Source organism: Ceraceosorus guamensis, assembly GCF_003144195.1.
Source record: "Ceraceosorus guamensis strain MCA 4658 unplaced genomic scaffold IE81scaffold_6, whole genome shotgun sequence".
NCBI lineage: Eukaryota > Fungi > Basidiomycota > Exobasidiomycetes > Ceraceosorales > Ceraceosoraceae > Ceraceosorus > Ceraceosorus guamensis.
In genome coordinates, this window is record NW_020290001.1 from 27,792 (window position 1) to 52,694 (window position 24,903).

The 24,903-nt window shown below is 56.4% G+C and overlaps 8 protein-coding genes and 1 non-coding gene across 9 annotated transcripts; 5 read left to right on the plus strand and 4 right to left on the minus strand.

The window, feature by feature from the left end:
• Positions 1 to 999: 999 nt before the first annotated feature.
• On the plus strand, positions 1,000 to 3,432 carry IE81DRAFT_206597 (DNA repair exonuclease). The gene is made up of 11 exons (XM_025510936.1): positions 1,000 to 1,076; positions 1,143 to 1,230; positions 1,303 to 1,466; positions 1,542 to 1,638; positions 1,707 to 2,020; positions 2,093 to 2,278; positions 2,350 to 2,518; positions 2,582 to 2,816; positions 2,881 to 3,061; positions 3,147 to 3,164; positions 3,227 to 3,432. Exons 1-11 carry the CDS (start codon positions 1,057 to 1,059, stop codon positions 3,330 to 3,332), a joined length of 1,578 nt encoding a protein of 525 aa, XP_025372320.1. The 5' UTR covers positions 1,000 to 1,056; the 3' UTR covers positions 3,333 to 3,432.
• IE81DRAFT_206632 (hypothetical protein) lies at positions 3,320 to 4,414 on the plus strand. The gene is made up of 3 exons (XM_025510937.1): positions 3,320 to 3,493; positions 3,563 to 3,855; positions 3,931 to 4,414. Exons 2-3 carry the CDS (start codon positions 3,602 to 3,604, stop codon positions 4,214 to 4,216), a joined length of 540 nt encoding a protein of 179 aa, XP_025372321.1. The 5' UTR covers positions 3,320 to 3,493; positions 3,563 to 3,601; the 3' UTR covers positions 4,217 to 4,414.
• On the minus strand, positions 4,300 to 7,026 carry IE81DRAFT_320332 (ARM repeat-containing protein). Its single transcript, XM_025512993.1, has 5 exons — positions 6,470 to 7,026; positions 6,090 to 6,278; positions 5,701 to 6,021; positions 4,882 to 5,626; positions 4,300 to 4,813 (listed from the first exon to the last, which is right to left on the minus strand). Exons 1-5 carry the CDS (start codon positions 6,692 to 6,694, stop codon positions 4,638 to 4,640), a joined length of 1,656 nt encoding a protein of 551 aa, XP_025372322.1. The 5' UTR covers positions 6,695 to 7,026; the 3' UTR covers positions 4,300 to 4,637.
• Positions 7,027 to 7,674: 648 nt separating this feature from the next.
• IE81DRAFT_320333 (hypothetical protein) lies at positions 7,675 to 10,415 on the plus strand. Its single transcript, XM_025512994.1, has one exon. The coding sequence runs from the start codon at positions 7,924 to 7,926 to the stop codon at positions 10,387 to 10,389; it is 2,466 nt and encodes an 821-aa protein (XP_025372323.1). The 5' UTR covers positions 7,675 to 7,923; the 3' UTR covers positions 10,390 to 10,415.
• Positions 10,416 to 11,041: 626 nt separating this feature from the next.
• On the plus strand, positions 11,042 to 11,534 carry IE81DRAFT_206704 (hypothetical protein). The gene has a single exon (XM_025510938.1). It carries the CDS (start codon positions 11,100 to 11,102, stop codon positions 11,487 to 11,489), a length of 390 nt encoding a protein of 129 aa, XP_025372324.1. The 5' UTR covers positions 11,042 to 11,099; the 3' UTR covers positions 11,490 to 11,534.
• IE81DRAFT_206705 (hypothetical protein) lies at positions 11,535 to 12,118 on the minus strand. The gene has a single exon (XM_025510939.1). The coding sequence runs from the start codon at positions 11,919 to 11,921 to the stop codon at positions 11,580 to 11,582; it is 342 nt and encodes a 113-aa protein (XP_025372325.1). The 5' UTR covers positions 11,922 to 12,118; the 3' UTR covers positions 11,535 to 11,579.
• A 704-nt stretch (positions 12,119 to 12,822) lies between these two features.
• On the plus strand, positions 12,823 to 12,936 carry IE81DRAFT_t4. The gene has a single exon. It is a non-coding gene; the product is annotated as a tRNA-Arg (tRNA).
• Positions 12,937 to 13,601: 665 nt separating this feature from the next.
• On the minus strand, positions 13,602 to 19,730 carry IE81DRAFT_309303 (hypothetical protein). Its single transcript, XM_025512395.1, has 2 exons — positions 16,247 to 19,730; positions 13,602 to 16,177 (listed from the first exon to the last, which is right to left on the minus strand). Exons 1-2 carry the CDS (start codon positions 19,268 to 19,270, stop codon positions 13,838 to 13,840), a joined length of 5,364 nt encoding a protein of 1,787 aa, XP_025372326.1. The 5' UTR covers positions 19,271 to 19,730; the 3' UTR covers positions 13,602 to 13,837.
• Positions 19,731 to 22,639: 2,909 nt separating this feature from the next.
• On the minus strand, positions 22,640 to 23,164 carry IE81DRAFT_206734 (hypothetical protein). Its single transcript, XM_025510940.1, has one exon. It carries the CDS (start codon positions 23,018 to 23,020, stop codon positions 22,736 to 22,738), a length of 285 nt encoding a protein of 94 aa, XP_025372327.1. The 5' UTR covers positions 23,021 to 23,164; the 3' UTR covers positions 22,640 to 22,735.
• Between the last annotated feature and the right edge of the window lie 1,739 nt (positions 23,165 to 24,903).

Sequence of the window (24,903 nt, forward strand, 5' to 3'; positions counted from 1 at the left end):
TGGCACGGATGCCAACATTGACTCAACACTCATGACTCGAGATGGGCTCTGATTGCTGTCTGGAGTCACAGTGAAGAATGGTGAATCGCGAATGGTCGTCGAGTGACACGCATGATACTCATCAAGCTCGTGACTTCTCCCAGCTGCTGGACGATGCGCGCGGGGGCGAGCAAGTGCCCTCCGCGCGCACTGCCACACCGCCGCGCATGCATGCACTTCTTCGCCCCGCGACATCTGTGATTTTGATGAGTCACTGAGTGCAACGAGAGCATGCACGAGTGAAGCCCTCCAACCTGTCACGCCATCATCGTGGACCACGCTGCCCCAAAAGACCTCTCACCCCCGATTCTCGAATCTGTCTGGGCTCAATGTCGCAGCGACCTACGCGCAAGACTCGAGCAGCGAAAGCTGCAGCGACGGACAACGATCGCAGCAGAAGCCAAGTGAGCCCAGGAGAAGAGGAGGATGTAGACGTGCGTCAGGCTTCTGTTGCTCCTAGTGAGCGCAGTACCAGGTCGAACAGAAGGACCAGACATTCGACTGTAGATTCCAATAGGTCCAATGCTCCACAAAGTCCCGAGAGGAACTCGAGAGCATCGATAGGCACTGCGCAAGGCGACGCTCAGGACGTACCTCCGTCCGAACACGGAGGGGCTGGCGAATCCAGCAACTCTCCGAGACGCCGAGAACATAGTGCTTCAGCGCCACGAGATACAAACAACGCATCTTACATGGAGGGACAAGATGACTTCGGAGCCGGTCTCAGTCCCGGGCATCGCTTGGACAGCGTTAGAACCGCGAGCTCTACCACGGAAGGCAGGGAAGAGCCGATGGCGAGCGGAAGCTGGACACAGAACCGGTGAGTCATGTAGCACAGCGATGCGGCGTCGCGACAAGAGCTTGCTCAGCGAGGTTCCGATGCGAATCATAGCCCTCAACTCATGCCAAGCGGAACTTTCAGTGCCCGAGGTGAGCCTTGCGTAGCTTCTCGTGTCTGGTCTGTCGCAAGCTAACCTGTCGTCGTCATCCTCAGACGAATCGAGCCACGTCAAGATCATGCTCGCAACGGACAATCAGTGAGTACGTGTATGCTAGTGGATGATCATTGTGCGTTCTCATCACCCTTTCCGCTATCGCTGCAGTGTTGGGTACCTGGAAAAAGATCCGATTCGCGGTCAAGACTCGCTCAACACCTTCCGCGAGATTCTTCAGCTGGCTCAGCAGCACGATGTGGGTTCAGAAGGACGCGGCATGCGCATCTAGCTGTCCATGACTCATATCGCGCGCACTGCACATGCTCAGGTCGACTTCATACTGCTGGGTGGTGACTTGTTCCACGAGAATAAGCCCTCCAGAGCGACGCTACATGGTGTCATGGCCTCTCTACGAGAGTACACTCTAGGGGACAAGCCAGTGAGCATAGAGTTGCTCAGTGATCCCTTCGACGGCAAGGCAGATGGGTATAGGTATGTGGAAGCGGCGACGTGAGCCTGTTGGCGCCTTGAGAAGACGATTGACTGTGCCAAGCTTGCTGTCTTCAGCTTTCCAGCGGTCAATTACGAAGACTCTAACTTGAACGTGGCAATCCCCGTCTTCTCCATACACGGCAACCACGACGACCCGCAAGGCGTTGGTGTGGTGCGTAGTGGCGGAGCAGCCCAATACCACTCACGCTGGGAGTACTGACGCTGGCCAATCGCTCGCAGGAGGGTGCTTTATCCGCATTGGACGTTCTTTCAGTGGCCGGCTTGATCAATTACTTTGGCAAGGTGGAGTTGCCCAGCACTGATGGAACGGCCGGGCGAAGCGCTGCACAAGCAAACGACCCCCTTATGGAGGACGGAATCCGTATTCGACCAGTACTTTTGCAGAAAGGCGGCACAAGGATTGCACTGTACGGCATGGGCAACGTAAAGGATGATAGGATGGGATACGAGCTGCGAGCGAATAGAGTGCGCATGTATCGACCTGCCGAGGAACCTCTGAGCTGGTTCAATATCTTGGCCGTGCACCAAAATCGGTGAGAGACAGGGGCCGGAAGAAAGCCTCACTTGAGGTTCACAGCTGCTCATTCATCGTCTGCCCAACCCAGCGTGGGCCATGATCCGAAGGCTTTCGTACCCGAGGGGATGTTCGATAACAGCGTTCATCTTGTCGTTTGGGGTCATGAGCACGAACAGCTCATCACACCTCAGCCTGTAGCTGAGAAAAGATACTGTGTCACGCAGCCTGGCAGCAGTGTAGCCACCAGTCTGATGCCAGGCGAAGCGGCCGAGAAGTAGGTCATCACACGTCACGGTCGAGTAGCTTGACCGCCTGCTAATACCTTGCTGTGCCTCACTGTCACAGAAAGGTGGCGATTATACACGTGGAAGAAAGGGATTACTACCTGGAGGAGATACCGCTGAGGACCGTGCGTCCATTTGTGATGGAAGACATTGATCTCGACGATGAGATCCAAGATGCCAATATCGCAGCGGACGACAAGCCTGCAGTGACCAAGCTGCTAAAGCAACACGTGAGGTAGCTGCGCCCGTGTTGACAACATTTACCCTTCGCTGATAACTTGGCTTACCTGCAGGTCTATGGACTGATACAACGCGCGCATGAGGAATGGACTGCCAAGCAGCAACGCTTGGAAGATCCAAGCCACCCTGCTGAGCGCATGCCGCTGCCTCTCGTTCGTCTTCGGGTCACGTACACCAAGCACGAGATGGGCAACTTGGTCCGTTTCGGACAGGAGTTCGTCGACAAGTTAGCGAACCCCAAGGACGTGCTTCAATTTACCAAGAAAAAGGCCTCAGGTGCCAGGAAGAGTGAGTAATCTACCACTGTCCTAATCATCAGGTGCTCATCGTTTCGCCACTGCTCCTGCGGCAGAACGAGATGAGAATGTAACGGAGTACATTGACCCTCAGGCAGAAGGGATGGTCGCGTCCGAAAAGCTCGAGAAAGTTCACGTTGGCGATCTCGTGAGGGAGTACCTCGAGGCGCAAGAACTCAACATTTTGAATCCCGTTGGTCTGGAAAGAGCGGTCACCAGTTTCATTGAGAAAGACAAGTGAGTAGCGCGGCAATGTGGTTCGTCTGGCCACGCAGAGATTTACTCACGCTGCTGTGGCCGCTGTGCGTACTTGACGAGGTAGCAAGGACGCTATCAAAAGGTGAGGTTCATTCGTTGCACGAGAAAGGGTCAGTATGCTTACGCAAACGCATTCTCGCACAGCTTCGTTGCAAATATGCTCAAGAGCTCAAACAAGGACCTCGTCTCGATGAATCCGGATGAGCAGCAGCTAGACGTCGAAGTTAGTCCAGAGTTGCGGATCGCGTGAATTTGAGCGTGGGACTTACACGTATATAGCGCTTCTAGCTGGGACGACTTCGCGAGGAGAATCTCCGTGCAGGGCAAGACCATGCAGAGGGCCGCCGCAATGCTGGCACAGGCGGTGTCCAGGAAGAGGATGACGACGACGAAGCAGAACAGACTGTCGTAGTGAGTGTGGCGCACCAGAAACAGGAAACGAGGGTGCGCATCGGCTCAAGTATCTGCTTTGGCTCACAGCGGGGAGGTAGAGCTGCGCACATCGACAGCGATGACTCAATGCTAAGTGCAGGCCCATCGGAAGTCCTTTCACGCAGCTCAAGCCCTGCAATGCGAGCTCCAGCAGCCAAGAAAACTACGACTTCTAGAGCGCCGACCAGGACTACCGTGCGCGCGTCGCCAGCAGTTCGATCGCGCACAAAGAAGGCTGTGTTTAGAGGGGGTGATGATGAGGATGAAGACGATGATGACTTGATCATCGATGAGGACAGGTCGGCTCCCGCTCCCAGCTCACGAGCTGCTGCTCTTGCCGCGTGAGTGAATGGGCTGCAAGGCGAAGCGATGTCATGACAGCCACGCTAACGTCGTCGTGCCATCTTGTCGAGCAGAGCGGGAACAAAGAAGGCACCTGCTAGGAAGACGCCTGCAGCGTCAAAGAAAAGTACAACGTCGTCCAAGACGGGCTCGAAAGCCCCTCCCCGACAAAGTCAGCTGACATTCAGTCAAGCCGGACCCTCGACAGCCAAGAGGACCCCAGCTCGCGCGAGCACTGCTACAAGAGGACGCTACGATGACGATGACGACGAGGAGGACAAAGATGCAGCTTTCATCAATGACAGCGAAGACGATGCTGTTCCTGCTTCAAAGGGCAAACGAGCGTCAACTCGTCGTTAGGAAGATCAGAGCGAGCTCCAGGCCGCGTGCTTGCACATCCCGTCAGCCGCTCTTCGCACGCGTCAGCAGAGCACACGATCTTGCGCTTGGCACATTTGTGCTTCCTCTCACGCATCGATGATGTGGGGTGTGTACTACTAGCGACGTGTGGTACTAGACGTTTTGGAACGGAGCGGGAGCAGAGGGTGATTGAGGTTTTCGCGAGCGAAGCGCGAAGCGGATAACATGCATGGGTGGATCTAGACTTGGGAAGGCGCAAAAGGGGATGGTGTGTAAGGCTTGGACAGAGGGGCTGGTGACATTGAACAAGGAGAAGCTGGATCGCGACAGCAAAAGGCAGAAAGGCCAAGGCAAAGGTCGCGTGAGCTTTGCTGCAACAGTCGCTCGCGATTGCACTCAAAGCGAAGGGATGCGCGTGCGTTTACTGCATTGAGGTATCGCCGTTGGGTGCAGGGGCCGCAAAGGAGAAGCCGCCGGTAGGAGCAGCAGCGACATTGGACTGGAAGGCAAAGCTTCCTGTCTCATCCACTTGTGCAGGTGCCAAGCCTCCATCCTCATTCTCGTCCTCATCTGGGAAGTACTTGTCCATGATAAAGACTGCAAGTCATGTAGAGAGCCGCGTGAGCTAGCAGTCATGAAGGACACGCGCCGTAGAAGATACTCACAGCACTTTTTGTAAATCTCCAAATTCTCGTGGTGTTGAAGATTGTGAATGGTCACCATGCCACCGCACTCTTCAATGTAGAGTGCATACTGGTTGACCGCGCCGGCTCCGTTCGCAGTCTTGTCCTGCTCTCCGACCTTCAAAATGTTCTCCAAGCCATCCAAGGCAACTTGAATGATCTTGTTGTCGAGACTCTTCAGCAGGTCGCAAAGCGGCCTGATGCACCCTTGGGAGACCAAGTACCGAATCTGGGCAGGCTCTTGCAAGCCACCAGAGGTAGCGTTCGAGATCGCCCAGCACGCCTCCTTCTTGGTCTTGAAGTCAGCATGGACAAGGATCTGGATGAGAGGAGGAATAATGTTCGCATCGATGACGGCCTGGATCTGTTGGCTCGAGCCAGCGGTGATGTTGGAGATGGTCCAGCAAGCTTCCTTCTTGATGCCGTCCTTTGCACTGCTCAAGAGAGACAGCAGAGGAGGCAAAGCGCCGCTAGCAATGATGACCTGTGTCTGCATGTCGTCACCGGTGACGATGTTGCCAACGGATCGTAGGGCGGGTGTCTGCACAGCGGTGGAAGAGTGGGTCAACAGATCCACTAGTCTGCGACACAGACCGGACTCGATGACAGCCTGAATCTTCTCATTCGCGCCGTCCGAGAGGTATGAGATGGCCCAGCATGCATCTATCAAGACTTCGTCGTCTTGAGAGTAGATGAGCTTCGTGAGGATGGTCAGGGCAGGAGAGACCTGTAGGTGTCCGAAAAGGTGAGAGGTGAAGTGAATGCCTTGCGGACACACGAGGCCTCGCACCATCTACTCACGAGTTGCCAGTCGGGCTGAGGGCTCTTGCCACGGCAGAAGTTGCTCAAGGTCCAGGTCGCATTGCGAAGCATGCTCATCTTGTGGTTCTCTTGCAGCAAGCTGAGCAAGGGAGCCATGGCACCCTGCTGCAAGACGTAGTCTCTGCAGCGAGGCGAGTCGCCTGCGATGTTACCAAGGGCCCAGACAGCTTGCTCGCGCACGTCCAAGACGGTCGACGCCAACAACTCGATAAAGACGGGAACAGCTCCGTAGTCGATGACGACTTGCGTGTGTTGAGAGGTGCCCGATGCGATGTTTGTCAATGCCCACGCCGCTTCGAACTGTGGTAGTGAGGTGAGTTGCTTAGCATGGCGCTCTGGCAATACGAGCATGATGAGAGCAGACTGACCGAAACCAGACTGTGAGGTGAGCGGAGGAACTCGACGAAGCGCGGCACGACGCCGCATGCGATCACACGTTCGATGGGCGGGTTCTTCTCTTTTGACAGGAGCTTTCTGAACTTCGTCGTCGAGTCCAGCTGCCTGTCCAGGTCTTCGGACATGACCCCCGCAATCATCTCAGGCAGTTGCTCCTCCAGCTGACGAAGTTGGAAAAGACGAGGGGAAAACAATTTGGCGTTAGAGACTCGTGAATCGAAGCCTTTGCGCTTGCTAACACTAGCCAGCGCTCGGGTTAGGGCGACCTTGATATCACAATCGTCTGGCACAACTTCTCCAAGCGCTTGCAAGCGCATAAATCCGTGCAGTTGGTACGGCGCAGCCCACTCACCTGTGCATCCGTAGCAGCGCCGACCACATCTTCCTCATCGGTCTCTCCTCCAGAAAGTGCAGAAGCGAGATTGAGATTTCGGCGCTTAGCCATGGACTCGTCCCTCTTTTGCTTGCGAATCTCGACTTGAGCCTCCTCGCGACGGCGACGGAGCTCATCGGTCTTGAATTGCGACTTGTTTTTGAACGCCTCTTGGCGGCGAGTCATATCTCTGAGCCCTGACATGATGGCAGAGTGCTCAGGGGGGACGCTGAATGTGGTGCGCAGCAGGGAGGGGTGGAGATTGCGCCGTATCGATCCTATACCTGCAGATGCGGGCGTGGTGGATGATGGTGGTGATAGTGGTGGAGAACTAAAGACCTGACTTTCAAAGGTCGAACCTGCTCACGGCTCTAACTTGTGATTGCCGTGGTGCGTACAGCACGTAACATACGCGCCAGGATGACGACGAGCACACCCACCGCGCGCCGCCGTCGTGCACCGATTTTTGCCGTTGATGATGCTGCTGCTCATGTGCGCCGTCGCGGCGAGCTTTGTTGGGCGCGCGCGCGCGCGTGTGCGTGTGTGTGTGTGTCTTTTGCGTCGCGGCGACAAACATGTCAGCTATAAAGAGCTGCTGCTGCTGCTGCTGCTGCTGCTGCTGCTGCTGCATGCTCGCTGATGCATGTTGCGTGCGCTTCTCGCACACCCACGCTCATCCGCGGGTGCGCGTACACCGCGACGAGTCTTGGAATATGGTGATGGTGCGGCGTAAAAGATGGTCACGTGCCTGACGAGGCCTCACATTGAAGATGCTGATACAAAATTCTGATTCGTGCTTTGTTTGCGCATGCCGTCCTTAGGATCGTAGAGGTGCTCACAACCCGAAATCTCTTCAAGGGTATCGCATCACAACTCACATCACACGGAGGAGTCTGTCATCAGGGCTGTCTGAATCCATGAGCGTCGTGAACCAGGCAACGGCGCAAAGCCGCGCCCGCGCCACCTAAACCACGTGGCCTTTCGCGTCTGACTGACGGTGGTGACGCTTTCACCGAACCGGCTGATCGGCCCATGCATGCGCGCGAGAGCCCCGCTCCTGCGCTGATAGCGTTTGTTTGGCCTTGTTGTAGCTCGAACCCGCTTAGGAAGCGCGTGCTAAACGAACTCGGCTTTTAGGAGCCGGCACGATGCACAGTGGACGATTACGGTGCAGAAGATGCGATCACCGCGCGAACTATACATCGCCAAGTCCGACATGAGCGCGGTAGCGGGGTCCATCGTCATCTCCGTTCTGGACCATGCTGCGTGTCCGCGCATCCTGTCCTTACCCACCACTCTCCAGGTCTGTACTACATTTCATACAAGTCTCCGCGGGCGATAGGGCGAAGCTGAGGTCCCATTCAGCGCCGCGCTGTCCTGGAAATCGTCTGTGCTATATTTGAGCGCTGAGTATAAAGGATAGGATCATCGCCATGACTTTCTACACTGCGCAACCTCAGCACCTTTCCAGCTCGAGGCCAAGCTCAAACCCCGCCTCCTTCCACTCCTCTTCCCCTGCTACTTCAAGCGATCGCGCTCTGCTCGATATGCTCTCCACGCTTCCCGCCCCCGGTCAAGCTCCCGTGTCTCGCCATCAGCCCGCCTTTGGATCGCCATCTTTTCAAAATGCTCCCTTGGCGAATGACAAACGTCCACTGGCCACTCTGGCAGCTCTGAGACGTCCGCCAATAGATCCTATCATTCTCGCTGCTTCTCTGAGCAGCGGACCTCACGTCACCAGGCACCATTTCCACCATTCTTATGGAGCGCCTAGACAGAGTAAACAGATGTCAGTCTCGCAGCGCAAAGAAAGATTGCAAAATGCGCCATCCTCCGAATTGGCATCAACATCCGACTCCTCGACAGGTCGAAGCAAGCAACGAACAGCTTCGGTCAGCGGGAGCTATGCGAACTGCGACCTGAACGACGAAGCGCTCGAGAATTTGGAAGCGGATGCATTGCGAGCTGAGAGCGAGATCGCAGAGCTGGTCAGTAGCACCTCGCTCGTGCCGGCTGTGACGGATGAAGAGCAGGCCTACTACGCATCGAGGCAAGCACCTCGAAGCCAACGATTACGATTAGAAGCGGATGCCTCTGCAAAAGCTGCAAAGCAGAGCGCCACTGCCAATTCACCCTCATTGCAGCCGGCGCGTGGCGATCGGCCTCCAGCTTTAGCAGAGGCTCAGTCCCTTCATGCCCAGAGCTCAAAAGCTCTCACTGATGATCCGGATGTTCGGCCATCGCCAGCTGCTCCAATGGCGAGCACTTCCCAGCCAAGCAAAGCAGCGGCGCAGCTATCAGAGGCTCTGCACTCTCGCCAACAGCTCATCTCGTCCGCTCCGTCCACACCTCTCCATTTGGGCAGCCTGCCGTCCGCAGGTCCGCAGCTAGGCATGCCGGTCGGCCAGTCCACCCCGATGTCGCTGGCGGGCTTGTCTTCCATCGTCAGACCCCCTCCTCTGCACGTGCGATGCTATGCTCGCACCCGGATCCCAACCCCGCACGGCGAAGCTTTTTGCCATCTCTACCGCAACAATCACGATGGCAAGGAGCACCTCGCGCTCGTGATTGATCCCGCTCAGAATTCGGAAGAGACGATGGCTCACATTGCTGATGGGCCGACGGGAGAAGATGCGGCTGCTTCATCTCGACACCTTCGCAGCGCTACGCTCGACGAGATGTGGAGCTCCGAAGAGACGGAGATGGAAAGGATTGTGAGAGGAGCCTATGTTGGTAGACTGGGTCCTTCTTTTCAGCAGGCTAGTGTGGGTCGGGACGCTAGGCTAGGAAGACGTGCGGACGCGGTAGCTGCCCGCACCGAAGATGAGACGGCTCCACTCGTGCGCATACACAGCGAATGCTACACGGGCGAGACGATTGGCTCTCAACGTTGCGATTGCGGAGAGCAACTCGACGAAGCGATTCGACTCATCCATGCTACAGGTACGGCAAATAGACCAGCTCGAGGGGTGATCGTGTATCTGCGCCAAGAAGGCAGAGGTATAGGTCTCCTTGACAAGCTTATGGCGTACAATTTGCAAGATATGGGCCACGATACTGTATCCGCCAATGTGCTGTTAGGGCACTTGCCCGATGCGAGGAAGTACGACATTGCAGCTGCCATTCTGCGCGACCTGGGTGTTGAAGATTGCCGGCTGCTGACGAATAATCCAGATAAGATGGAAGCTCTGGAAAGAGAGGGTGTTCGGGTGTCTGAAAGGGTGGCCATGGTACCTCGTGCTTGGAGACAAGAGATCGGAGCCAAGCATCGGCGTAGAAGAGCAGCTAGGCGCAGAGAACATTCGACGAGAAGCAAGACCTTGAAGAAGAAGGCTAGTGCTGTGCCGATGGATTCGAGCGTGCTTTCACAAGCACCGATGGAGAGCAGCAAGGGCTCTCCGCGTGTGAATGCGGACTTTTCTCATTCGGATTCGAGCAGGGAGAGCGAGTGGGATGAAGAAAGCGACGATGGACTGGAGGAAGAGTACGTGGACCACGTGCTCAGGAGGAGCGGAGCTACGATGTTGGGAGCGAGCATCACTCGAGGTCCAGAGTTGGAAAGGTACTTGCGGACAAAGGTGGAGAGGATGGGCCATCTGCTCGACTTGCCATCCAATGGCGAAGGTGCTTCGACATCCGCTTTTTCCGGTATCCGACACCCCCTGGCTGAAAGCGCTGAACCTCGAGAGGACGAGAACGCAGAGGCGGGAGATGCAGAGGTCAGAACGGATCCAGAGAGCTTGTTGGATGAAAAGGACCTGCAGCATGCTTTGGCTGCTGCGAGCACACAAGCGGCAGAGCAGACCGCGAGAGCGGATCAGCGCGGGCACGAACAATCGCACGCAGCACAAGAAGACGATGCGGAGGAGGGAGAGACTGTACTTGTCAAGCGTAACTAGATCGGAATAGCATTCATTGTGCCGCTTATCTTGTGCGCAGCTGGGCGCTTTGTCTACGGGAGAGATGCTAGAGTAGAGAAGAGCGAGAAACTTAGGTAGAGCGGTGCGTAGATGGCTCCAAGCGCGCGGATGCGCGCTTCTTGGCTGGCGCCGACTCGCTCGTCAGGTCCGGGTGGACCTAGCACATACGAATCACTGCTGGCATGCTCAAACGCTCGTGTATGGCTTTCAAAGTGGACATTGGGATGACCGGCGCGAGTATCTTGGAGTTGTACGACATGATTGCCGCTGATTCAGCGTACTCTTGGTGGATGTGTGATTCGTCGTAGCGTGGAGACTGAATTGCGGTTTGCTGAGGGATCATCACTTTGCGAGAGCTTGGACGATCTTCTTAGTCGTCGTCCTTGGTGAGATCGACGTACTCCTTTCTAGGACGCTTAGTGGGGTCGCTGGTGGACGCTCCAGCACTTTCGCGCTTGACATGTTCGCGCGATCCTCCCAAGCCCTGGCTTTCTTGTTTGAGAGCGGCAAGCTGTGCTTGCAGGTTTTGCTTTTCCTGTGGGAGCAGAATATCGAGGTCAGTGTCGCGAAAAGCGTGCAAGCAAATCTTTGCACCCGTCGCGAAAACCGCGCACATCTTTGCACCTACTCACCTCTTCGATCTGCTCCTGGCGAGACTTTTGCTGCGACACCAACACGCGTGCGCTCAGATGCTGTCCGAGATCACGCTGCGCACTCATCGTGGTACTCACCTGCGTACGAGGCTCAGTCTCGCTTCCGTTTTCAGTGCGCTCATCGCCGGTGTCAGCAGTCAAGCCGTCCTGGCCTCGTCTTTCTATGATGAGGTCTTCGAGCAGGTATTGCCACTTCATCATGACTTTTGGGCGCGAAGAGTCCGGCTTGATGTCCACAAAATTCTGTTGAGCCTTGTGTGGAACGATTTGGTCAGCAGACACGAGCGCTGGCTTGATGGATTTCTCTGCAGGTTTCATGCCGCTGGCGGAAAGGGGTTCTGCATTGACGCGAGGGCGCCGTTTGCTAGAGGTGTAGCCTGTGATCGGGCTCAGGATGAGAGCGATGGTGCTAGCATCTGGCGGTAGCTCTTTTGCTTGGCTGGTTTCGTCGCCGTCTGAGAAGCGAGCCGTAGTGCTGGGTGTCAGTAAAGGGTGGGGGTCCGAGGAATCACCGCCTTACGTACCCTCTCTGCGCGCCATGCGAGCCCAGCGAAAGAGGCGTACACCTCGAGTAGTGATGAAGCCCTCGTGCTTCAAAGGTTTGTCCTTGGGCATCAGCGCAGGGTCGCGAATCATCGACGCGGCGAATTGACCATCGACCATTGCAGTGGCCGTGTAGCAGCGATCCGTGTGCTTGTAGTAGTAGTGGATGGCAAAGTTGGCACCGTGCGTGTAAGGTATTTCGCAAGTAGCGACGAACGTGTTGGTGGCGGGTTGGAAGTTGATCCTCACGTTGGATTCCTTGACAGGTTTGCCATCCACGACGATGACAGCGTAGTGATCCGAGACTCGCATCATGGCGACGTGAAGGGCGGGGGCGGAACGATGCAGGCACGAGTACGGTCGCGGGGACTGGTGACGGCTGTGGGAAGGTGCGCGCTACTGGGTGAAGGTGTCACCCTGCGCGCTACTCGATGAGGTGTCACTCTGCGCGCTACTCGGTGAAGGTGTCACTCTGCGCGAGTGTCAGTAACGGCATGCGTGACAGCTAAGGAGCTACCAGCATCGTAGAGTAGGAATCGTGAATCTCGCGCAGTGGATGCGAGTGAATCGTGAATCTCGCGCAGTGGATGCGAGTGAATCGTGAATCTCGCGCAGTGGATGCGAGTGAAATCGTGAATGTCGGGCAGTGGATGCGAGTGAAATCGTGAATGTCGCGCAGTGGATGCGAATTAGATCGTGAACTCCGGGCAGTGGATGCTCGCATAGCATCCATCAAGTCGGATGGGTGGTATTCACAATCGAGCAGAGCCAAAAGGTGCGAGACGCGCGCGCGCAGCAGCAGCCTCGCTTTCGTCCATCATGTCGCGCGTTGACCGCGGTGCTCATTCGCATTCGTGGTGCGATCGAGGCTCGATCGAGATTTGTGATCCAGCTGTTGGGATCGAAGCAACAAATGTGATTGTTCAAGTGATGAGCCGAATCTTGTCGTGCACGCGCCCGCGCACGAACGAACGGCGCCAACAATCGTGAATTTGATTAGCATCTCTCGTCAAAATGTGAATGAACCACGACGCGCGTGCGTTGCGCGTACGCAGCCCATCACGTGAATCGCGCAGGCGGCACCCACGCGCGACTGAATCCATCATCATCCTTTGTCCACGCGCGCTGGCAATCCGAAAAAGAAGGATTCGTTCGAAAACATTTTGCAGGGAAGGGTTCATACACGGCAATGAAATGATAGAACTACATAATCCGAGGCCGCTTGGCGCAATGGTAGCGCGTCTGACTACGATTTGGTTCTTGGGCTTGTACGAGCATGAGACAGAAAGTCGTCATCAGGAGGTCGCAGGTTCGACCCCTGCAGTGGTCAACTTTTTTGATGTTTTGATGCTCCTTTGGAGGTCCTGAATGGATCCTGAATGGATGGGAATATAAGCAAGACTGTTCAGAGATCCTGAATGGATGGGAATATAAGCAAGATTGTTCAGAGTTGGTGGAAGAAAAGGTTGTGGAATGGATGGAAGAAAGTTCAGAAGTGATCGAGAGAAAGGTTGCGGAATGGATGGAAGAAAGTGCAGAAGTGATCGAAAGAAAGCTTGCGCGCGTCGAGTAGCCGCCCGCGTGATGGCGCAGAAGTGTAACTAACTATACCGCCGCCGTTGACAGCGTTCTGGCGTGCGCGCGGAGCGTTATCTGCTCGATGCTCCCTCATGACCATCTCTGCGCGAACGCTTGCTGCTTGCTTGCAGCTACATGCAGCTACATGATAGATAGCTCCTCCTGATGCGGACGTGAGCCGTGCGTGGTCTTTGACTTCTGTTCTTCTCGACCCCCGCAATTCGCTCACGCTCGCAGATCCTGACGACGTCTCGACCTTGACATTGCGCACCGGAGCCGCACGAAAAGTAAACGTGAAACGCAAACGCGAAAGGCGGACCAGGCAGCTATAGCTGTACCTACCGGTAGCGCCGAGAGGACCACTCAAGGGCTCGCTCGCACTGGCGCCATCTAGAAGTATTCCGCACACGTCAGGACGTTGGAAAGCCATTCATTGCAGTCGTAATATCACGTGTATCGATGCGTTGCCGAAATCGCCGAAATGGGTGCGGACAGGAGGAGAGTAGCAGAGACGAAGCATTGCAAGGTATAAAAAGGTGGCTAGTGATGCGGCGAGGGATGGATGGATCAAAGAGGATGGCAGTAGGGGGGCCAGGTGAAAAATAAGGAAAGAGATGCGAGATGCGACACCAACATTTGGCCAGCGATCTACGCTACGCCACGACACATTTGTCGTCGGTCGGCTTCATGCTGATACGCCGCGGACGACGTCCATCGGCACTCGGTGCTTCGTGGTCGATGATGGTGCCTTCGCCGCTGTGGCCGCTCATCTTGGAGCCAAAGGAAGCAAGGCGATTCCCGCCGGTAAAGGAGCCCACCCGCTGACGAAGTCTTACATCGGCGTCGCCCTCGCCCTGCCGAGAGTTCGACGATACCAAGCTGTTGAGGTGAGGAGTGCTGACCGCTGCAGAGTGAGTCACGCGATGACCTCGCGAGGCGCGATGTCCCGCAGAAGGAGCGCCTTGGTGAGAAGAGTAACGCTGGACGGAAGGCCCATTGGCAGCGTTGGAGCCCGCAGAGGGCGTTTGTACCATGGCTTGCGATCCGCTCGATATGCTGCTAGCTCCGCTCATGCTGCCAAAGTTGACGACCGAAGCAGATCGACCTTTCGCATTGCCGCTCGTTGCACTCGAAAAGGACCGAGGAACAGATGCTGCGTCACCCTGCACAACAGCAGGGAAAGCTTTAGAGGCAGGCGAGGGCGAACGTGCCTTTCCCAGTCCCATGCTGGGGAGCAGTGAGATGCGCCTCTTTCGCGCTTCTGCTGCTGGTGGCGATGCTGCGTTGTTCGAGGCGGGACTAGCATCGCCGCACCCGGTCGCGGAGGAATTCATCGCAGGCGATGCCAGCGCTTCTGTTGCGCCCTTGCTGTTGCGCTTCATTTTGTTTGCAAAAGGCACGCGGAATGCGGGGCCAAAGGCTGGCGACTGACCGCCAGTTGCAGTGGAAGGTGCGGGCGAGAGTGTTCGCGGAGCACCAAACGAAGGTGCGGGCGAGATGCCTCGGGCCAAATCTTGCGAATCGCGTCCAGCAAACATGAGCAGCTGTGCTCGAAGGTTGCAAGCGTGGGGTGCATGACGAGCACAGCTGGCGTGGCAAATGAGACCACACTCTTCGCACAGGACTGCGTGCTTCTTGACAGGATCTCGACAGATGCGGCATTGTACAGCTTTGCTGAACGTGCTCTTAACAAATGCGTGCGGCTTGGCGGGCTCGCTCGCTGGCCAGTCTTGATACGCATTGAGATCGAGCACCGATGGATCTGCAGCTCCTGGCAAGCGAGGTACTCCCAGAGGGCTCGCTGCAGCAATGCTAGGTGAGCGCAACATGTCGACGGATCCTTGGCTGCCTCTGCGAATGGCTGCTTCCAAGTCTGCGAGGATCGGAAACTCGACCGAGGTAGCAGGCTGCGCGACTGGGGAGACGACGCCAGGGTTGGATGCAGACCAGCCATCCGGCACCGAGTATGCGCGAGTCGCGAGCAGGTCAGGCCTTGACTGAGTAGCAGGAGGCGGTGATGACGTGGACCTGCCAACTTCTGTCAGCAGCGGCGTTGCGCACAACGAGGCTGTAGGTGCAGGCGCAGCAGGCTCGTTAGCTTCCGAGACGGCGCTGATAGCGGCATGCAGACTTTTGATGTCGACTTTGCGGAAATCAGCAGAAATGCGACGCAAGAAAGGTACGCTGTCCTGCGGCCTGAGCTCCTTGTGTCCATTCCAGGTCTGCTGTAACCAAGTATGGTCGAAAAGCATCTCTGCGCTTGGTCGTTTGGATGGATCCTTGTTGAAGCAGAGCAGCAAGAAATCGCGCAGCGGCGGTGAAATGTCTGCTGGAAGCGGAGGGCAGTCATCCTCGACGATGCGCCACATGGCAGACATGGCTAGCATATCCCCGTAAGGGGGTTTGCCAGTCAGTAGCTCTATGATCGTGCACCCGAGTGACCAAATGTCAGCGGACGTCGAAGCGCCTTTCAATTCGATCACTTCAGGTGCCATCCAATTTGGCGTGCCAATGGCGTCGTTCTTGACGTTCTTGATCGCTTCCACGGCTTTGAGATTCAAGGAGACGCCAAAGTCGGATAGCTTGACGTTGCCATTTTTGGTGGTCAAGATGTTGGCAGCTTTCAAGTCGCAATGCACGACCTTCATCTCGTGCAGATAGTTGAGGCCTTCGAGTATCTTGACGACGTAGCTTGCAACCAGCTTTTCCGGAAAGTTGCCAAAAGCCTTGAGCGTGTGCAGCAGCGACCCGTTCTCAACATACTCCAAGATGATGGAAACGACATCGTCTCCGCGCACGAGGCCTTCGTACTTGACGACGGAAGGATGCGCCAAGCTCTTGAGCAGGTCCACCTCGTTCATGAGCTGCATCACCTCGTCTTCGGTCTTGCCGGCGAGCTTGATACGCTTCACAGCCATCATTTGACCAGAGTTGAGGTTGAGAGCGCGATAGACAGATCCAAATTGACCCCTGCCTATGCAGTTGCCAAGTTGCTGCAAGTCAAAGTATATGATCAGTCAGCTGTCAAAGAACCGCATGAAATGCATAGGTTTTTTGCTCACATAAGACACATTAGGCTTGCCAGCTTCGGTGACTACGAGCTTGTGCTTCGCAGCAGGCGCGACGGACGCCTCACGGCTCAGTCGCGATCCAATTCCTGGCATCGATAAGGCATCTTCTGTGCTGTAGCTGGCCACCGTGTTGCTGTACATGGAGCCCATTTCGGAGTCGTAACGGCTCCGGGATGGCTGCGCAGATAGCGGCGCCGCTGTAAGCGTGGGACTTCGATCGCTGATGAGATCCTGCTGACCGAGAGGGACAGCACTTCTCGGAACTTGCAGGTCGGAAGAGTACCGCATGTGCCGATAATTTGGCCTTGCACCAAGCTTTGGCGATGTTGGAGCATATCCGCTCTGAGAAGCCGCAGAAGAGTCGTATCCGGCGATGCCGGTATTCAGCGAGAGATGCCTGCCAACTCTCTTCACGCTCGGCGACTCGTTGGCCGAATGCGCTCGAGGGAATGGCACTCTGCTTGGCACGCCGGTGCCGTTTGTAGCAGAGCTCGGCGCTCCTGCGCCATCCGCCAGCTCAAAATTCGGCGAGTCTCGAGACGGATTTAGCGACGATGGTCCTGCAAATGCACGGGCGCTGTGGCGGCGGACTGGCGTCTGGCGAAGTGGACTGCCTGTGGTGGGAAATTTGAATTCATCGAATTCAGAAGATGATCTCAGTGGTCGGCCGGGACTACCGTTACCACCAAAGGACAATTCTTGACTGATTCGGCGCTGGGATTCGGCCCGTGCTAGGGGCGAAGAGCCATACGACGCGATACTCGTGGCGCCGATTCTGGGACTCGACGGACCCTCGCGAGAGTAGTCGCTAGGCTCTTCCAGGTGATTGATGGTCGAGGCAGCAGTCGAGCCCATGACAGGGCCTTGCTGCACCACTGGCGTGCAAAGGACCTCTTCCGATTCTTCCTCCATCACACCCGTCAGACTGATCGCTGACTCGCTGAGCTTGCGGTCCCTGTATGGCATGCGTGAGTCTTCGTCAGGCCCGCGCATACTGACTGACTCAGCAAATGTGATCGAAGGCCCCTTTGCAGGACGCGATGCCGAGAGAAGTGATTGAGATCTGTCGCTGGAACGTCGGCGTCGGCCTTGCGCCTGCAACTCCTTCGTCAACGGGACTTTGGTCGCAGATGCAGACACAAGAATGCGCTCAGCCTCTTCCCGCTGCTGCTGTACGGACAGTGGAGTACCGAGATACGCGCCGTTCCGGATGCCTGAGCTGCGCTTCGAAGGCGAGCCATGAGGCGAGCCATCGATCGCATGGGGAAATGGCACTGCCGAATTCCTGCCGATGCTGACAGACTCCCTGTCATCCACAGAGCCGTCTGGTGTCAAGGGTGGGGTTACAACATCGGCCGTCCGACCGGACGAGCTTGACGCACGCATGGCCGCAGACGCGCCAGGCTCATCAACGCGATTGGACGTTGCCTGGCATCTGCGCTGCACTTCGAGGATGGTCTCGGCAGCGCGTTGCAAGCCTTCGATCGTTCCGTCCGTGAGGTCCAATGGGTGAAACAGATCCTTCGAGCGAAGGCCGAACACATCTCGTGCTGCGCGTAGAAATCGTGAAATATTGTCCGACTTGACCCACTCCAGAGGCCTTCGGTCGATGAAGTCGACAGCGCCCGGCCGCAGCATATTTGCAACCAGACAAAGAACAACTCCATCCGAAATGCTGACGCAAAACTCGCGCATCTCTTGAGTCGAGTCGATCGCGACTCCGTCGGCTTCCGCCTCTTGCTGCCTAGCGTACCATGCAAGGCTTGCTATTCTTTCGCGGTCTTCACCCATAGCATCAGTCGAGAGCCGGCCTAGCTCACCAACGAGGAAAGCTCTTGCACCCCGCACCAACTCCAGAGCTTCCACAGTACTGCTTCGTCGCGTCGAGAGCATCGAGCTTGATTCGGCATCTGTAGAGAGATGAGATGATGGCGAATACTTTCCAAGGATCGGAAACCCTTCCGAGCTGGTCGACGCAATCACTGGCGAGGGCGCAGGTGACGTAGTGGGACTGTTGATGTCCGTCGATGTCTTCGACGCTGTGCTCCACCTCCGTGGCCGGTTGAACCAGGTCCGTGGGTGTCGGAAAGATGGCTCTTGAAGGCCTGCGCTAGAGCGTCGCTTCTCCTCACGACGCGATGGAGTGGTTTGAGGAGAGTTCGCCGCCGTGTTGCTTCTGGAACCAAACTCATCCGGGTGGGGCGAGGCTTGCACCGTGGCCGAGGAGCTACAACTACCATGCAACGAGCTCTGCGTACCGGCATGTGGCTCCTTCCGCACCGTAGCAGTGCTGTGTTTGCGCTCACGAGGGCTCAATTGACTGTCAACTACTGAGCCAATGCTGGGCAAAGGGCCATTCAGCATTCTGGCAGCCGTTTGCGGTGGAACACCGTCGAGTGCATCGAGCGGACGTTTGGCGCCTGTGGTGGCTGCAGGCCACGCGAAGCCCTGGAACGCGTCGGAGGGCGTCTGAATGACGCGAAGTCCTTCATCTAGAAGTGGATCTGAGGACAGGTGAAGCTCCGGTGTGCTCAAGGACGCCGCAAGCAAGTTCGAGTAAGGCTGTGAGGCAGAGTCGACGTGCGAAGGATGCTGCGTAGGAGACGAAGGGCGTAAATGGCTACGTGAGGGTCGCACCGGCGTGATGGAATTGTCCGCAACCCGTCGCCATTGCTCGTGCGAGTCCAGGCTAGAATCGGCGGAATGAGTGTTGGGCTTGCTCGCCGTCGTCTTTTGAACCTTCCGAGTCTCAGCAAGCCTCGTCGACTGTCGACGGGGCGATCGACCATAGTCTGAAGGCCCTGCCATTTGCTCCTCTGTTCGCGTGCGTGACAGCGACGACCTTCTGGCCGCGAGAGGTGTGTTGGGTGTGGAGACACGGGAGGTCCGACCTGATTTGAGCGCAACGTCGGGCGACTGAGAGTCTGTCATTGACGGTGGAGCGCACGCTCCCTTCGCTGGAGTGTATGAATCCAGCTGGAGAGGCTGCATCATTGCAGCAGCAGCAGCGGCCATGACGATAGAGCTTGCAGGCTGATGCCTGCTCCTGCCGCCAAGGCGTGCAAGTTCTCTTGTTCTCGCAGGGATGCGACGCTGCTTGTCGCAGAGGCCAGCTTCCGAGCGACGGTCCTCGACAGACTGCGACGATGGGGTCAAATTCGCTCAATTCGCTCACTGATTACGAGGAGTCTGAGGCGCGGGTGGATGCGTAGGTCGGCACGCCATGAGGGGAAAGGCCGGACGCGTGCAGGCGGGCTCCGAGTGCGCGCGATCCAGCAGACGGAGGCAAAGGAGGAGTGTTTTGCTGGAGTGACGAGCAGCTAGACGGACCCGCTGGACAATGTCTGACTCGAGTAGAATGATGGGATCAAAGGTACCTCGGATGGACAGAAATGGTGCTATTGGGAGTGTGAGTCTGATGAGAGTGTATCGCCAGGGTCGACACAGGCTAGGCTCACGAATGGCGCCATTGAATGGCGCCTCCCGAGACTCGCTCCTAGCTTTCGTTTGACCTTGTTTGCTTGCAGGGAGAGAGACGCGCTAAAGCCAGATTAGCTTGAGCCGGGCGCAGGACCACTCGCGACTCACAACTGACACTCGACAATGGCGAGCGGTCAGGACCTCACGGTGACGGGGCCTGCGTGCATGGTGGCATGCACACATGCACGCATGCATGGTCGGGCATCGATCGTCGAGCGTCGCGATCGAGCGAGGCCGACTTTGACGGTGCTCGTTGAATGCAGGGTTTGAAATGAAGGTCATTCAAGATTGCGCGCGAAGTGTAGGAGCCGTGCCGAACCCCTCGGTCGACCGCCCTGGCCCTTCTCGACTCCGCCGCTCTATGCGACGTACTACAGTGCCGGTATAGTCTTGACTAGTATCGCGAGCCTCTGGCTGCGCTCCTAGCGCTCACTACCGTGCATATGCACACACACGCTTTATAGTGAACGCTATCGTAACAAGTTGTATTCCGCATCTTGTTCGCTAATGCACTGTCCGCGCAGCTATTCGTGTGGGGAGTAACGTCCCTCCCATCGCCCGTGTCTCGTCAACCTATTTCTTGTCATCATCGTCAATCGACGCCATCGTGGCACGTAGGCAGATTGATAGGTCGGCCGGGGTACACGATGTGTGAGACACGTCTGCAGACCTGCCTTGTGATTCGTGACACTCGAAGACTGCTCGCAGAGGGCCGAGATGATGCGCACTGACGCTACCATCATGACGGTGGTCATCATTTCGCATATCTCGATAATAATCGGTACGGTTTACGTGGACGCCGCGACGCTCGTGCGTCTCATGCCCGATGAGACATACACAAGCGCTACCCCTTGACTTCTGCAATGCATTTACATTCACCACTCACATCGTCGCGCTTCCTCCCATCGTGTGTACGTCAAAGCTACACTCGTGATTTTCAAGATTGGCTAAGACTTGCTGAGCTACATCCCAATTCTGCATTATGAACGTAAACGACCGCCGTGATGCAGGGCTGCTGTGCTCACCCGAGACTCATCAGCAGCAACCACTTGGAAGGACCCCCTCGCGGTTTTGCAGAGCATGACTGACACACTCCGCCAGGATCCGCTCTGCGACGGGTAATGTATTCGTGACTCTTCTGCGTGCACATTACCGAGATTGCTTCCGCCTTGTACGACTGCCGCTTGCTGCACATGGTCTCTATCCTTAGCGCGACCACTCCTTTAGACTCGTAGCCTGCACAGCGGACTCCGGAAGCAAAATACCGCGTCCCGCGTCCCCACACATAGCCATAATCCGCCATCGGCTCGATGTAGCGATGGCCAAGGCTTCCGGAGCATAGCATGTCTGTTCACGAAGGCGAGAGAGGGTCGTCGACCGCCATGGCCGCGATTGACGACTGATGAGTGATGAGATTGACACTCACAAACCTGGTCTTGCCATTCGGAGTCACAACTCACACAACCGATAACGCGCTGCAGCACGCGCGTTGGATGACGTTAGCGACTTGTCCAGACAAGAGCGAGCGGCAAATCGGCTCCAAAGTCTGCTTGCTAGCAGCCTCAGTCAGAGCACCTTGGGAGCGGCCGCCCGTCCTCAAAAGCTTTAAAAATCGCAACGTAGAGGCAATTTAAGCTGAAGCTTTGAAGCCCCGACAGACTGCATACACGCCAAGAGATACCAGGCGGCGGGCGACTATGGGCAAACGCTCGCCAGGTTTGTCCCGCATGCCTTGCACGCTCGTCCACAACGGATTGCTGAAGGTGAACGAGTCTCGCTTGTGTCAAAAGTACGTGTTTGAGCCGAGTGAGCACATCAATGATTGGGGATCGCATGGAGCGAGACCCACAGTCGACCTTCAACATCAAGAGGACTTGTGACTACCAAAAGCCGACTGGGCGTGTAGATGGGCAAGTGGCTTCGCTTGGCGAGTGCAAGACTGCCAACTGTCTCTCTGTTCCTGTCTCCCTTCTGTCTGAAGGAACCCTGGGGCAAGCGGAACGAACATGGCAGGGTCTCGGAATGACCGATCATCGGGTTTCTCATGCCGCGTTGAGCCTTGGCGGCCCGCGAAAGATGGACGGACGAGATGTTGCACGAAGGTCGACATACAGTCCGAGTACTCTTGACTGCTTCTTGAGTGATTGCCAAGGGTCGGATCGTGTGCAAAGTCGGCTATACTCACGACTGTACCGTACCACAGGCCAGATTGACGGGAAATGAGGCGACGCGGAGCGCAATGCGCCGTAATGATACCGCACTCAAAGTGGAACGTTCGATGCCTGATGCTGTGACGTCGCTATACCAGTTGTACAGCAGTAGTATGATGGATGGGCGCGCTATTCCGCGGCACGTTGCAGCTGCAATCACGAATATGCTTGCTGCTGCTGCATCAGTCGTGAGTCGCGCGCGCAAGGTTGTCAGCCGCGGCAACAAGCGCACGCACGCACATGACTGCTGTTCATGAATGAATGACAGCTCGGGACGCCACCAGTCTGAGTGACGATCGAGAGACGAGTGCCCCCTACCGCCACAAAGCACAAGGGTGCAAGCGTGTGTGTGCTGCAGCGGGTCACGTTGCCCAGCTAGCTCTCGCAAGCTTTCCCGTCGGCCGGCCTTCCGCAATCGCAATCCTGTTGCCTATCATCGCGCACAAGACACAGATCGATCCTTCGAACCCTTCTCGACGCTGCTGCCATGACGAGAGGACCTAGCGTGCTCCACGCGGTTCCCTGGACCGCCAACGACCGAATCCGCCACTGGGAGCTGTGTAATCGAGAGGGACTCACTCCGTCCCGTACATTCTAAACTGGCACCACAAGCATTCAATCATCTCAGCCTCGACTTTGACCTCTGCCCCTTGGTCTTACCAAGAAAGAGTTACGGAACAAGGTACACTGCCCGAGCCTTTGGAGCGAGGTTGGTGGCGTCCTTGGCTTTCTGGAGAGCCGCACCGGAAAAATCAAAAGAACCCTGCATGCGAAAGGATGCGAGTGACCCCTAAAGCGGCATGTTTCGCGTAGCACTTGCATTCAAATTCGTGGTGATTCCAGGCAGAGGACAGACAGTCGCCGTTCCCAAAAGAATGGCTTCTTCGTCATCATGCTTGTATTCGCATCCGCCGAAAGTGACCCTTTGCCTTCGAGCCACAACTTGCACGTTCCCCAATGACCGATCGTGATGCGCTTGGCTTCGATGAACTTTCGCGCCTTGTGCGCTCTGAGGCATGAGAAGGAGCTTCGGTACAATCATCAATCTGATCTCTTTGGGATTTGGGACCCTCATGCGGAATGTCGACAAGAACGGACAAATTCCAATTCAAATCATGGGCCAGTTCAAGCTTCATAGACGCGCATGCCTCTCCTCTCTGTCGACCATCTGGTCTTTGAGTCCGCCAGGCCACTTCGCGCTTCTTCTCTGCTGACGAATCGATACACAGAGCAACATCAGCGTGCGTGGTGAGAGGGGCGCGGCCCTTTCCGCTGCGCGGAAGTCAGAGGAGCATGGTTCTACTCAAATCAGCGGTCCCTTTCGCTATTCATCGCAGAAAGCTCCCTGTAGACTACAGTCAAGATGCACAGGCCTCCTTTGGATGGTCTGATGGAAACGTCCGCATCGAAGCAGGGTCTGCTTCATCTGACCCTTGACTGTTCGCAGTCATTGCGATGTGCGTCGTCACCGACCGGCAAGCGCGGAGCATGCAAGCGTCAGCCATCATTTCTTGCGCTTTGCTCTGCAGCCAAAGGGCGCTAAAGAGGTGCTGCAGCGTCGATCCCCCTCCCTGTGGCGCACCGTGCGTGCAGCTCCGAGCCAGCATGCAGTCCATGCGACACTCACACTCACAATCACACTCACGCAAAGGGGTCAAAGCGCTGCGTTGCAGTCCTGTTGGGACAGAGTAGTCCCGCTACACACCCTACATCATCGACCCAGCCCTTCGGCTCGGCTTTGAGCTCGAGCCCATCACCTCGCTTGCGCGAGTGCACGCAAAGAGTCAGAGAAAAGATGCAGCGTGCATACGGTACATCACGAGGAAGGAACCTCCCATGCACGAATAGTAAATGTGCATGGAATCCGTCTTCGCTTAATTGGTTGCTTCGGCAAGCCTGCTTCGGTTCCAGAGATCTGTCTGCACGACGGGGAAGGTCTCGGTCATGCGCACAGGCCCTTGGCGTGCTTGCCAAGTTGACCGAGTCGTGAGTACAATCTCGACAGCACCGGCCTCTCAAAGATCCGCCGAGCTGACTTGACTTGAGTTCATGATGTGATTCTATATCGGTGTGGTGTCAGGGCCATTTCTCATCCCACCCATGCGCCAGTGTCATTACTGCGTAAATCATCCACGCTAAGAATACTGAGCGGGACTCAACGTTCGTCACTTCGTCTCGGCTTGAGTGACGCTTCGCGGCGCATCCGCTCGATCGCTTGATGTGGCTCGACCGAGGTCCTACAGATCGAGGGGTTCCCCGGCTTGCAAGAAGAAGGGGCCGAGCTGCGAGGGGGCCCAGAGCATCAAGTCTGAGCGAGTCAGAGGAGTGGTAGTGTGAGAGTAGCTCGGGCCGCTTTTCAAGGCGGCAAGTTGTTCCGAATCTCGACCAACTCTCGAGTGCGCATTCGTGATTCAAATTGCTTCTGTCTTACTGATGACGTCATAAAGATGGTTCAAATTTCTATCCGGACGCAAGGGCGCCATGATCAGGAGGTCCCCCTCGAGATTCCCTTTACCCTTGTAATCCCGAGTCGACCGCAATAGAATGAAGGTGGGTGCGCCCGACTCTTCTGATCATTTAGCATCAGAACGAACGGATCTGCTCGTGTTCGTGATGGACTCGAGGCCCTTCATTAGGGAAAGGGGTCCACTCATACCCAGCGCTCGTTTGCAAGACGCGTGCGAGGTCCGTGTGCACCTTTGCGCGATCGGATGTAGCCAAGTCTTTACTTGATCGAGCTATGTGCTTCGCAGACTATCACTCAGACTGGTTGAAAATGACAGCTGCTCTGAAGGTGCCACGTCCGCCCGCATTTGTTATGCAGCTCTCACCCAAGAAGCGCCCGGTGGTACTGTTCCGCAAGAGGACGTTGCGGCAGGTATTCCCACCCTGACTGTGTCCTGTCCATATAAAGCAAGACACCACGAGAAACGGGAAGCTGGGGACGTTATGGAACCG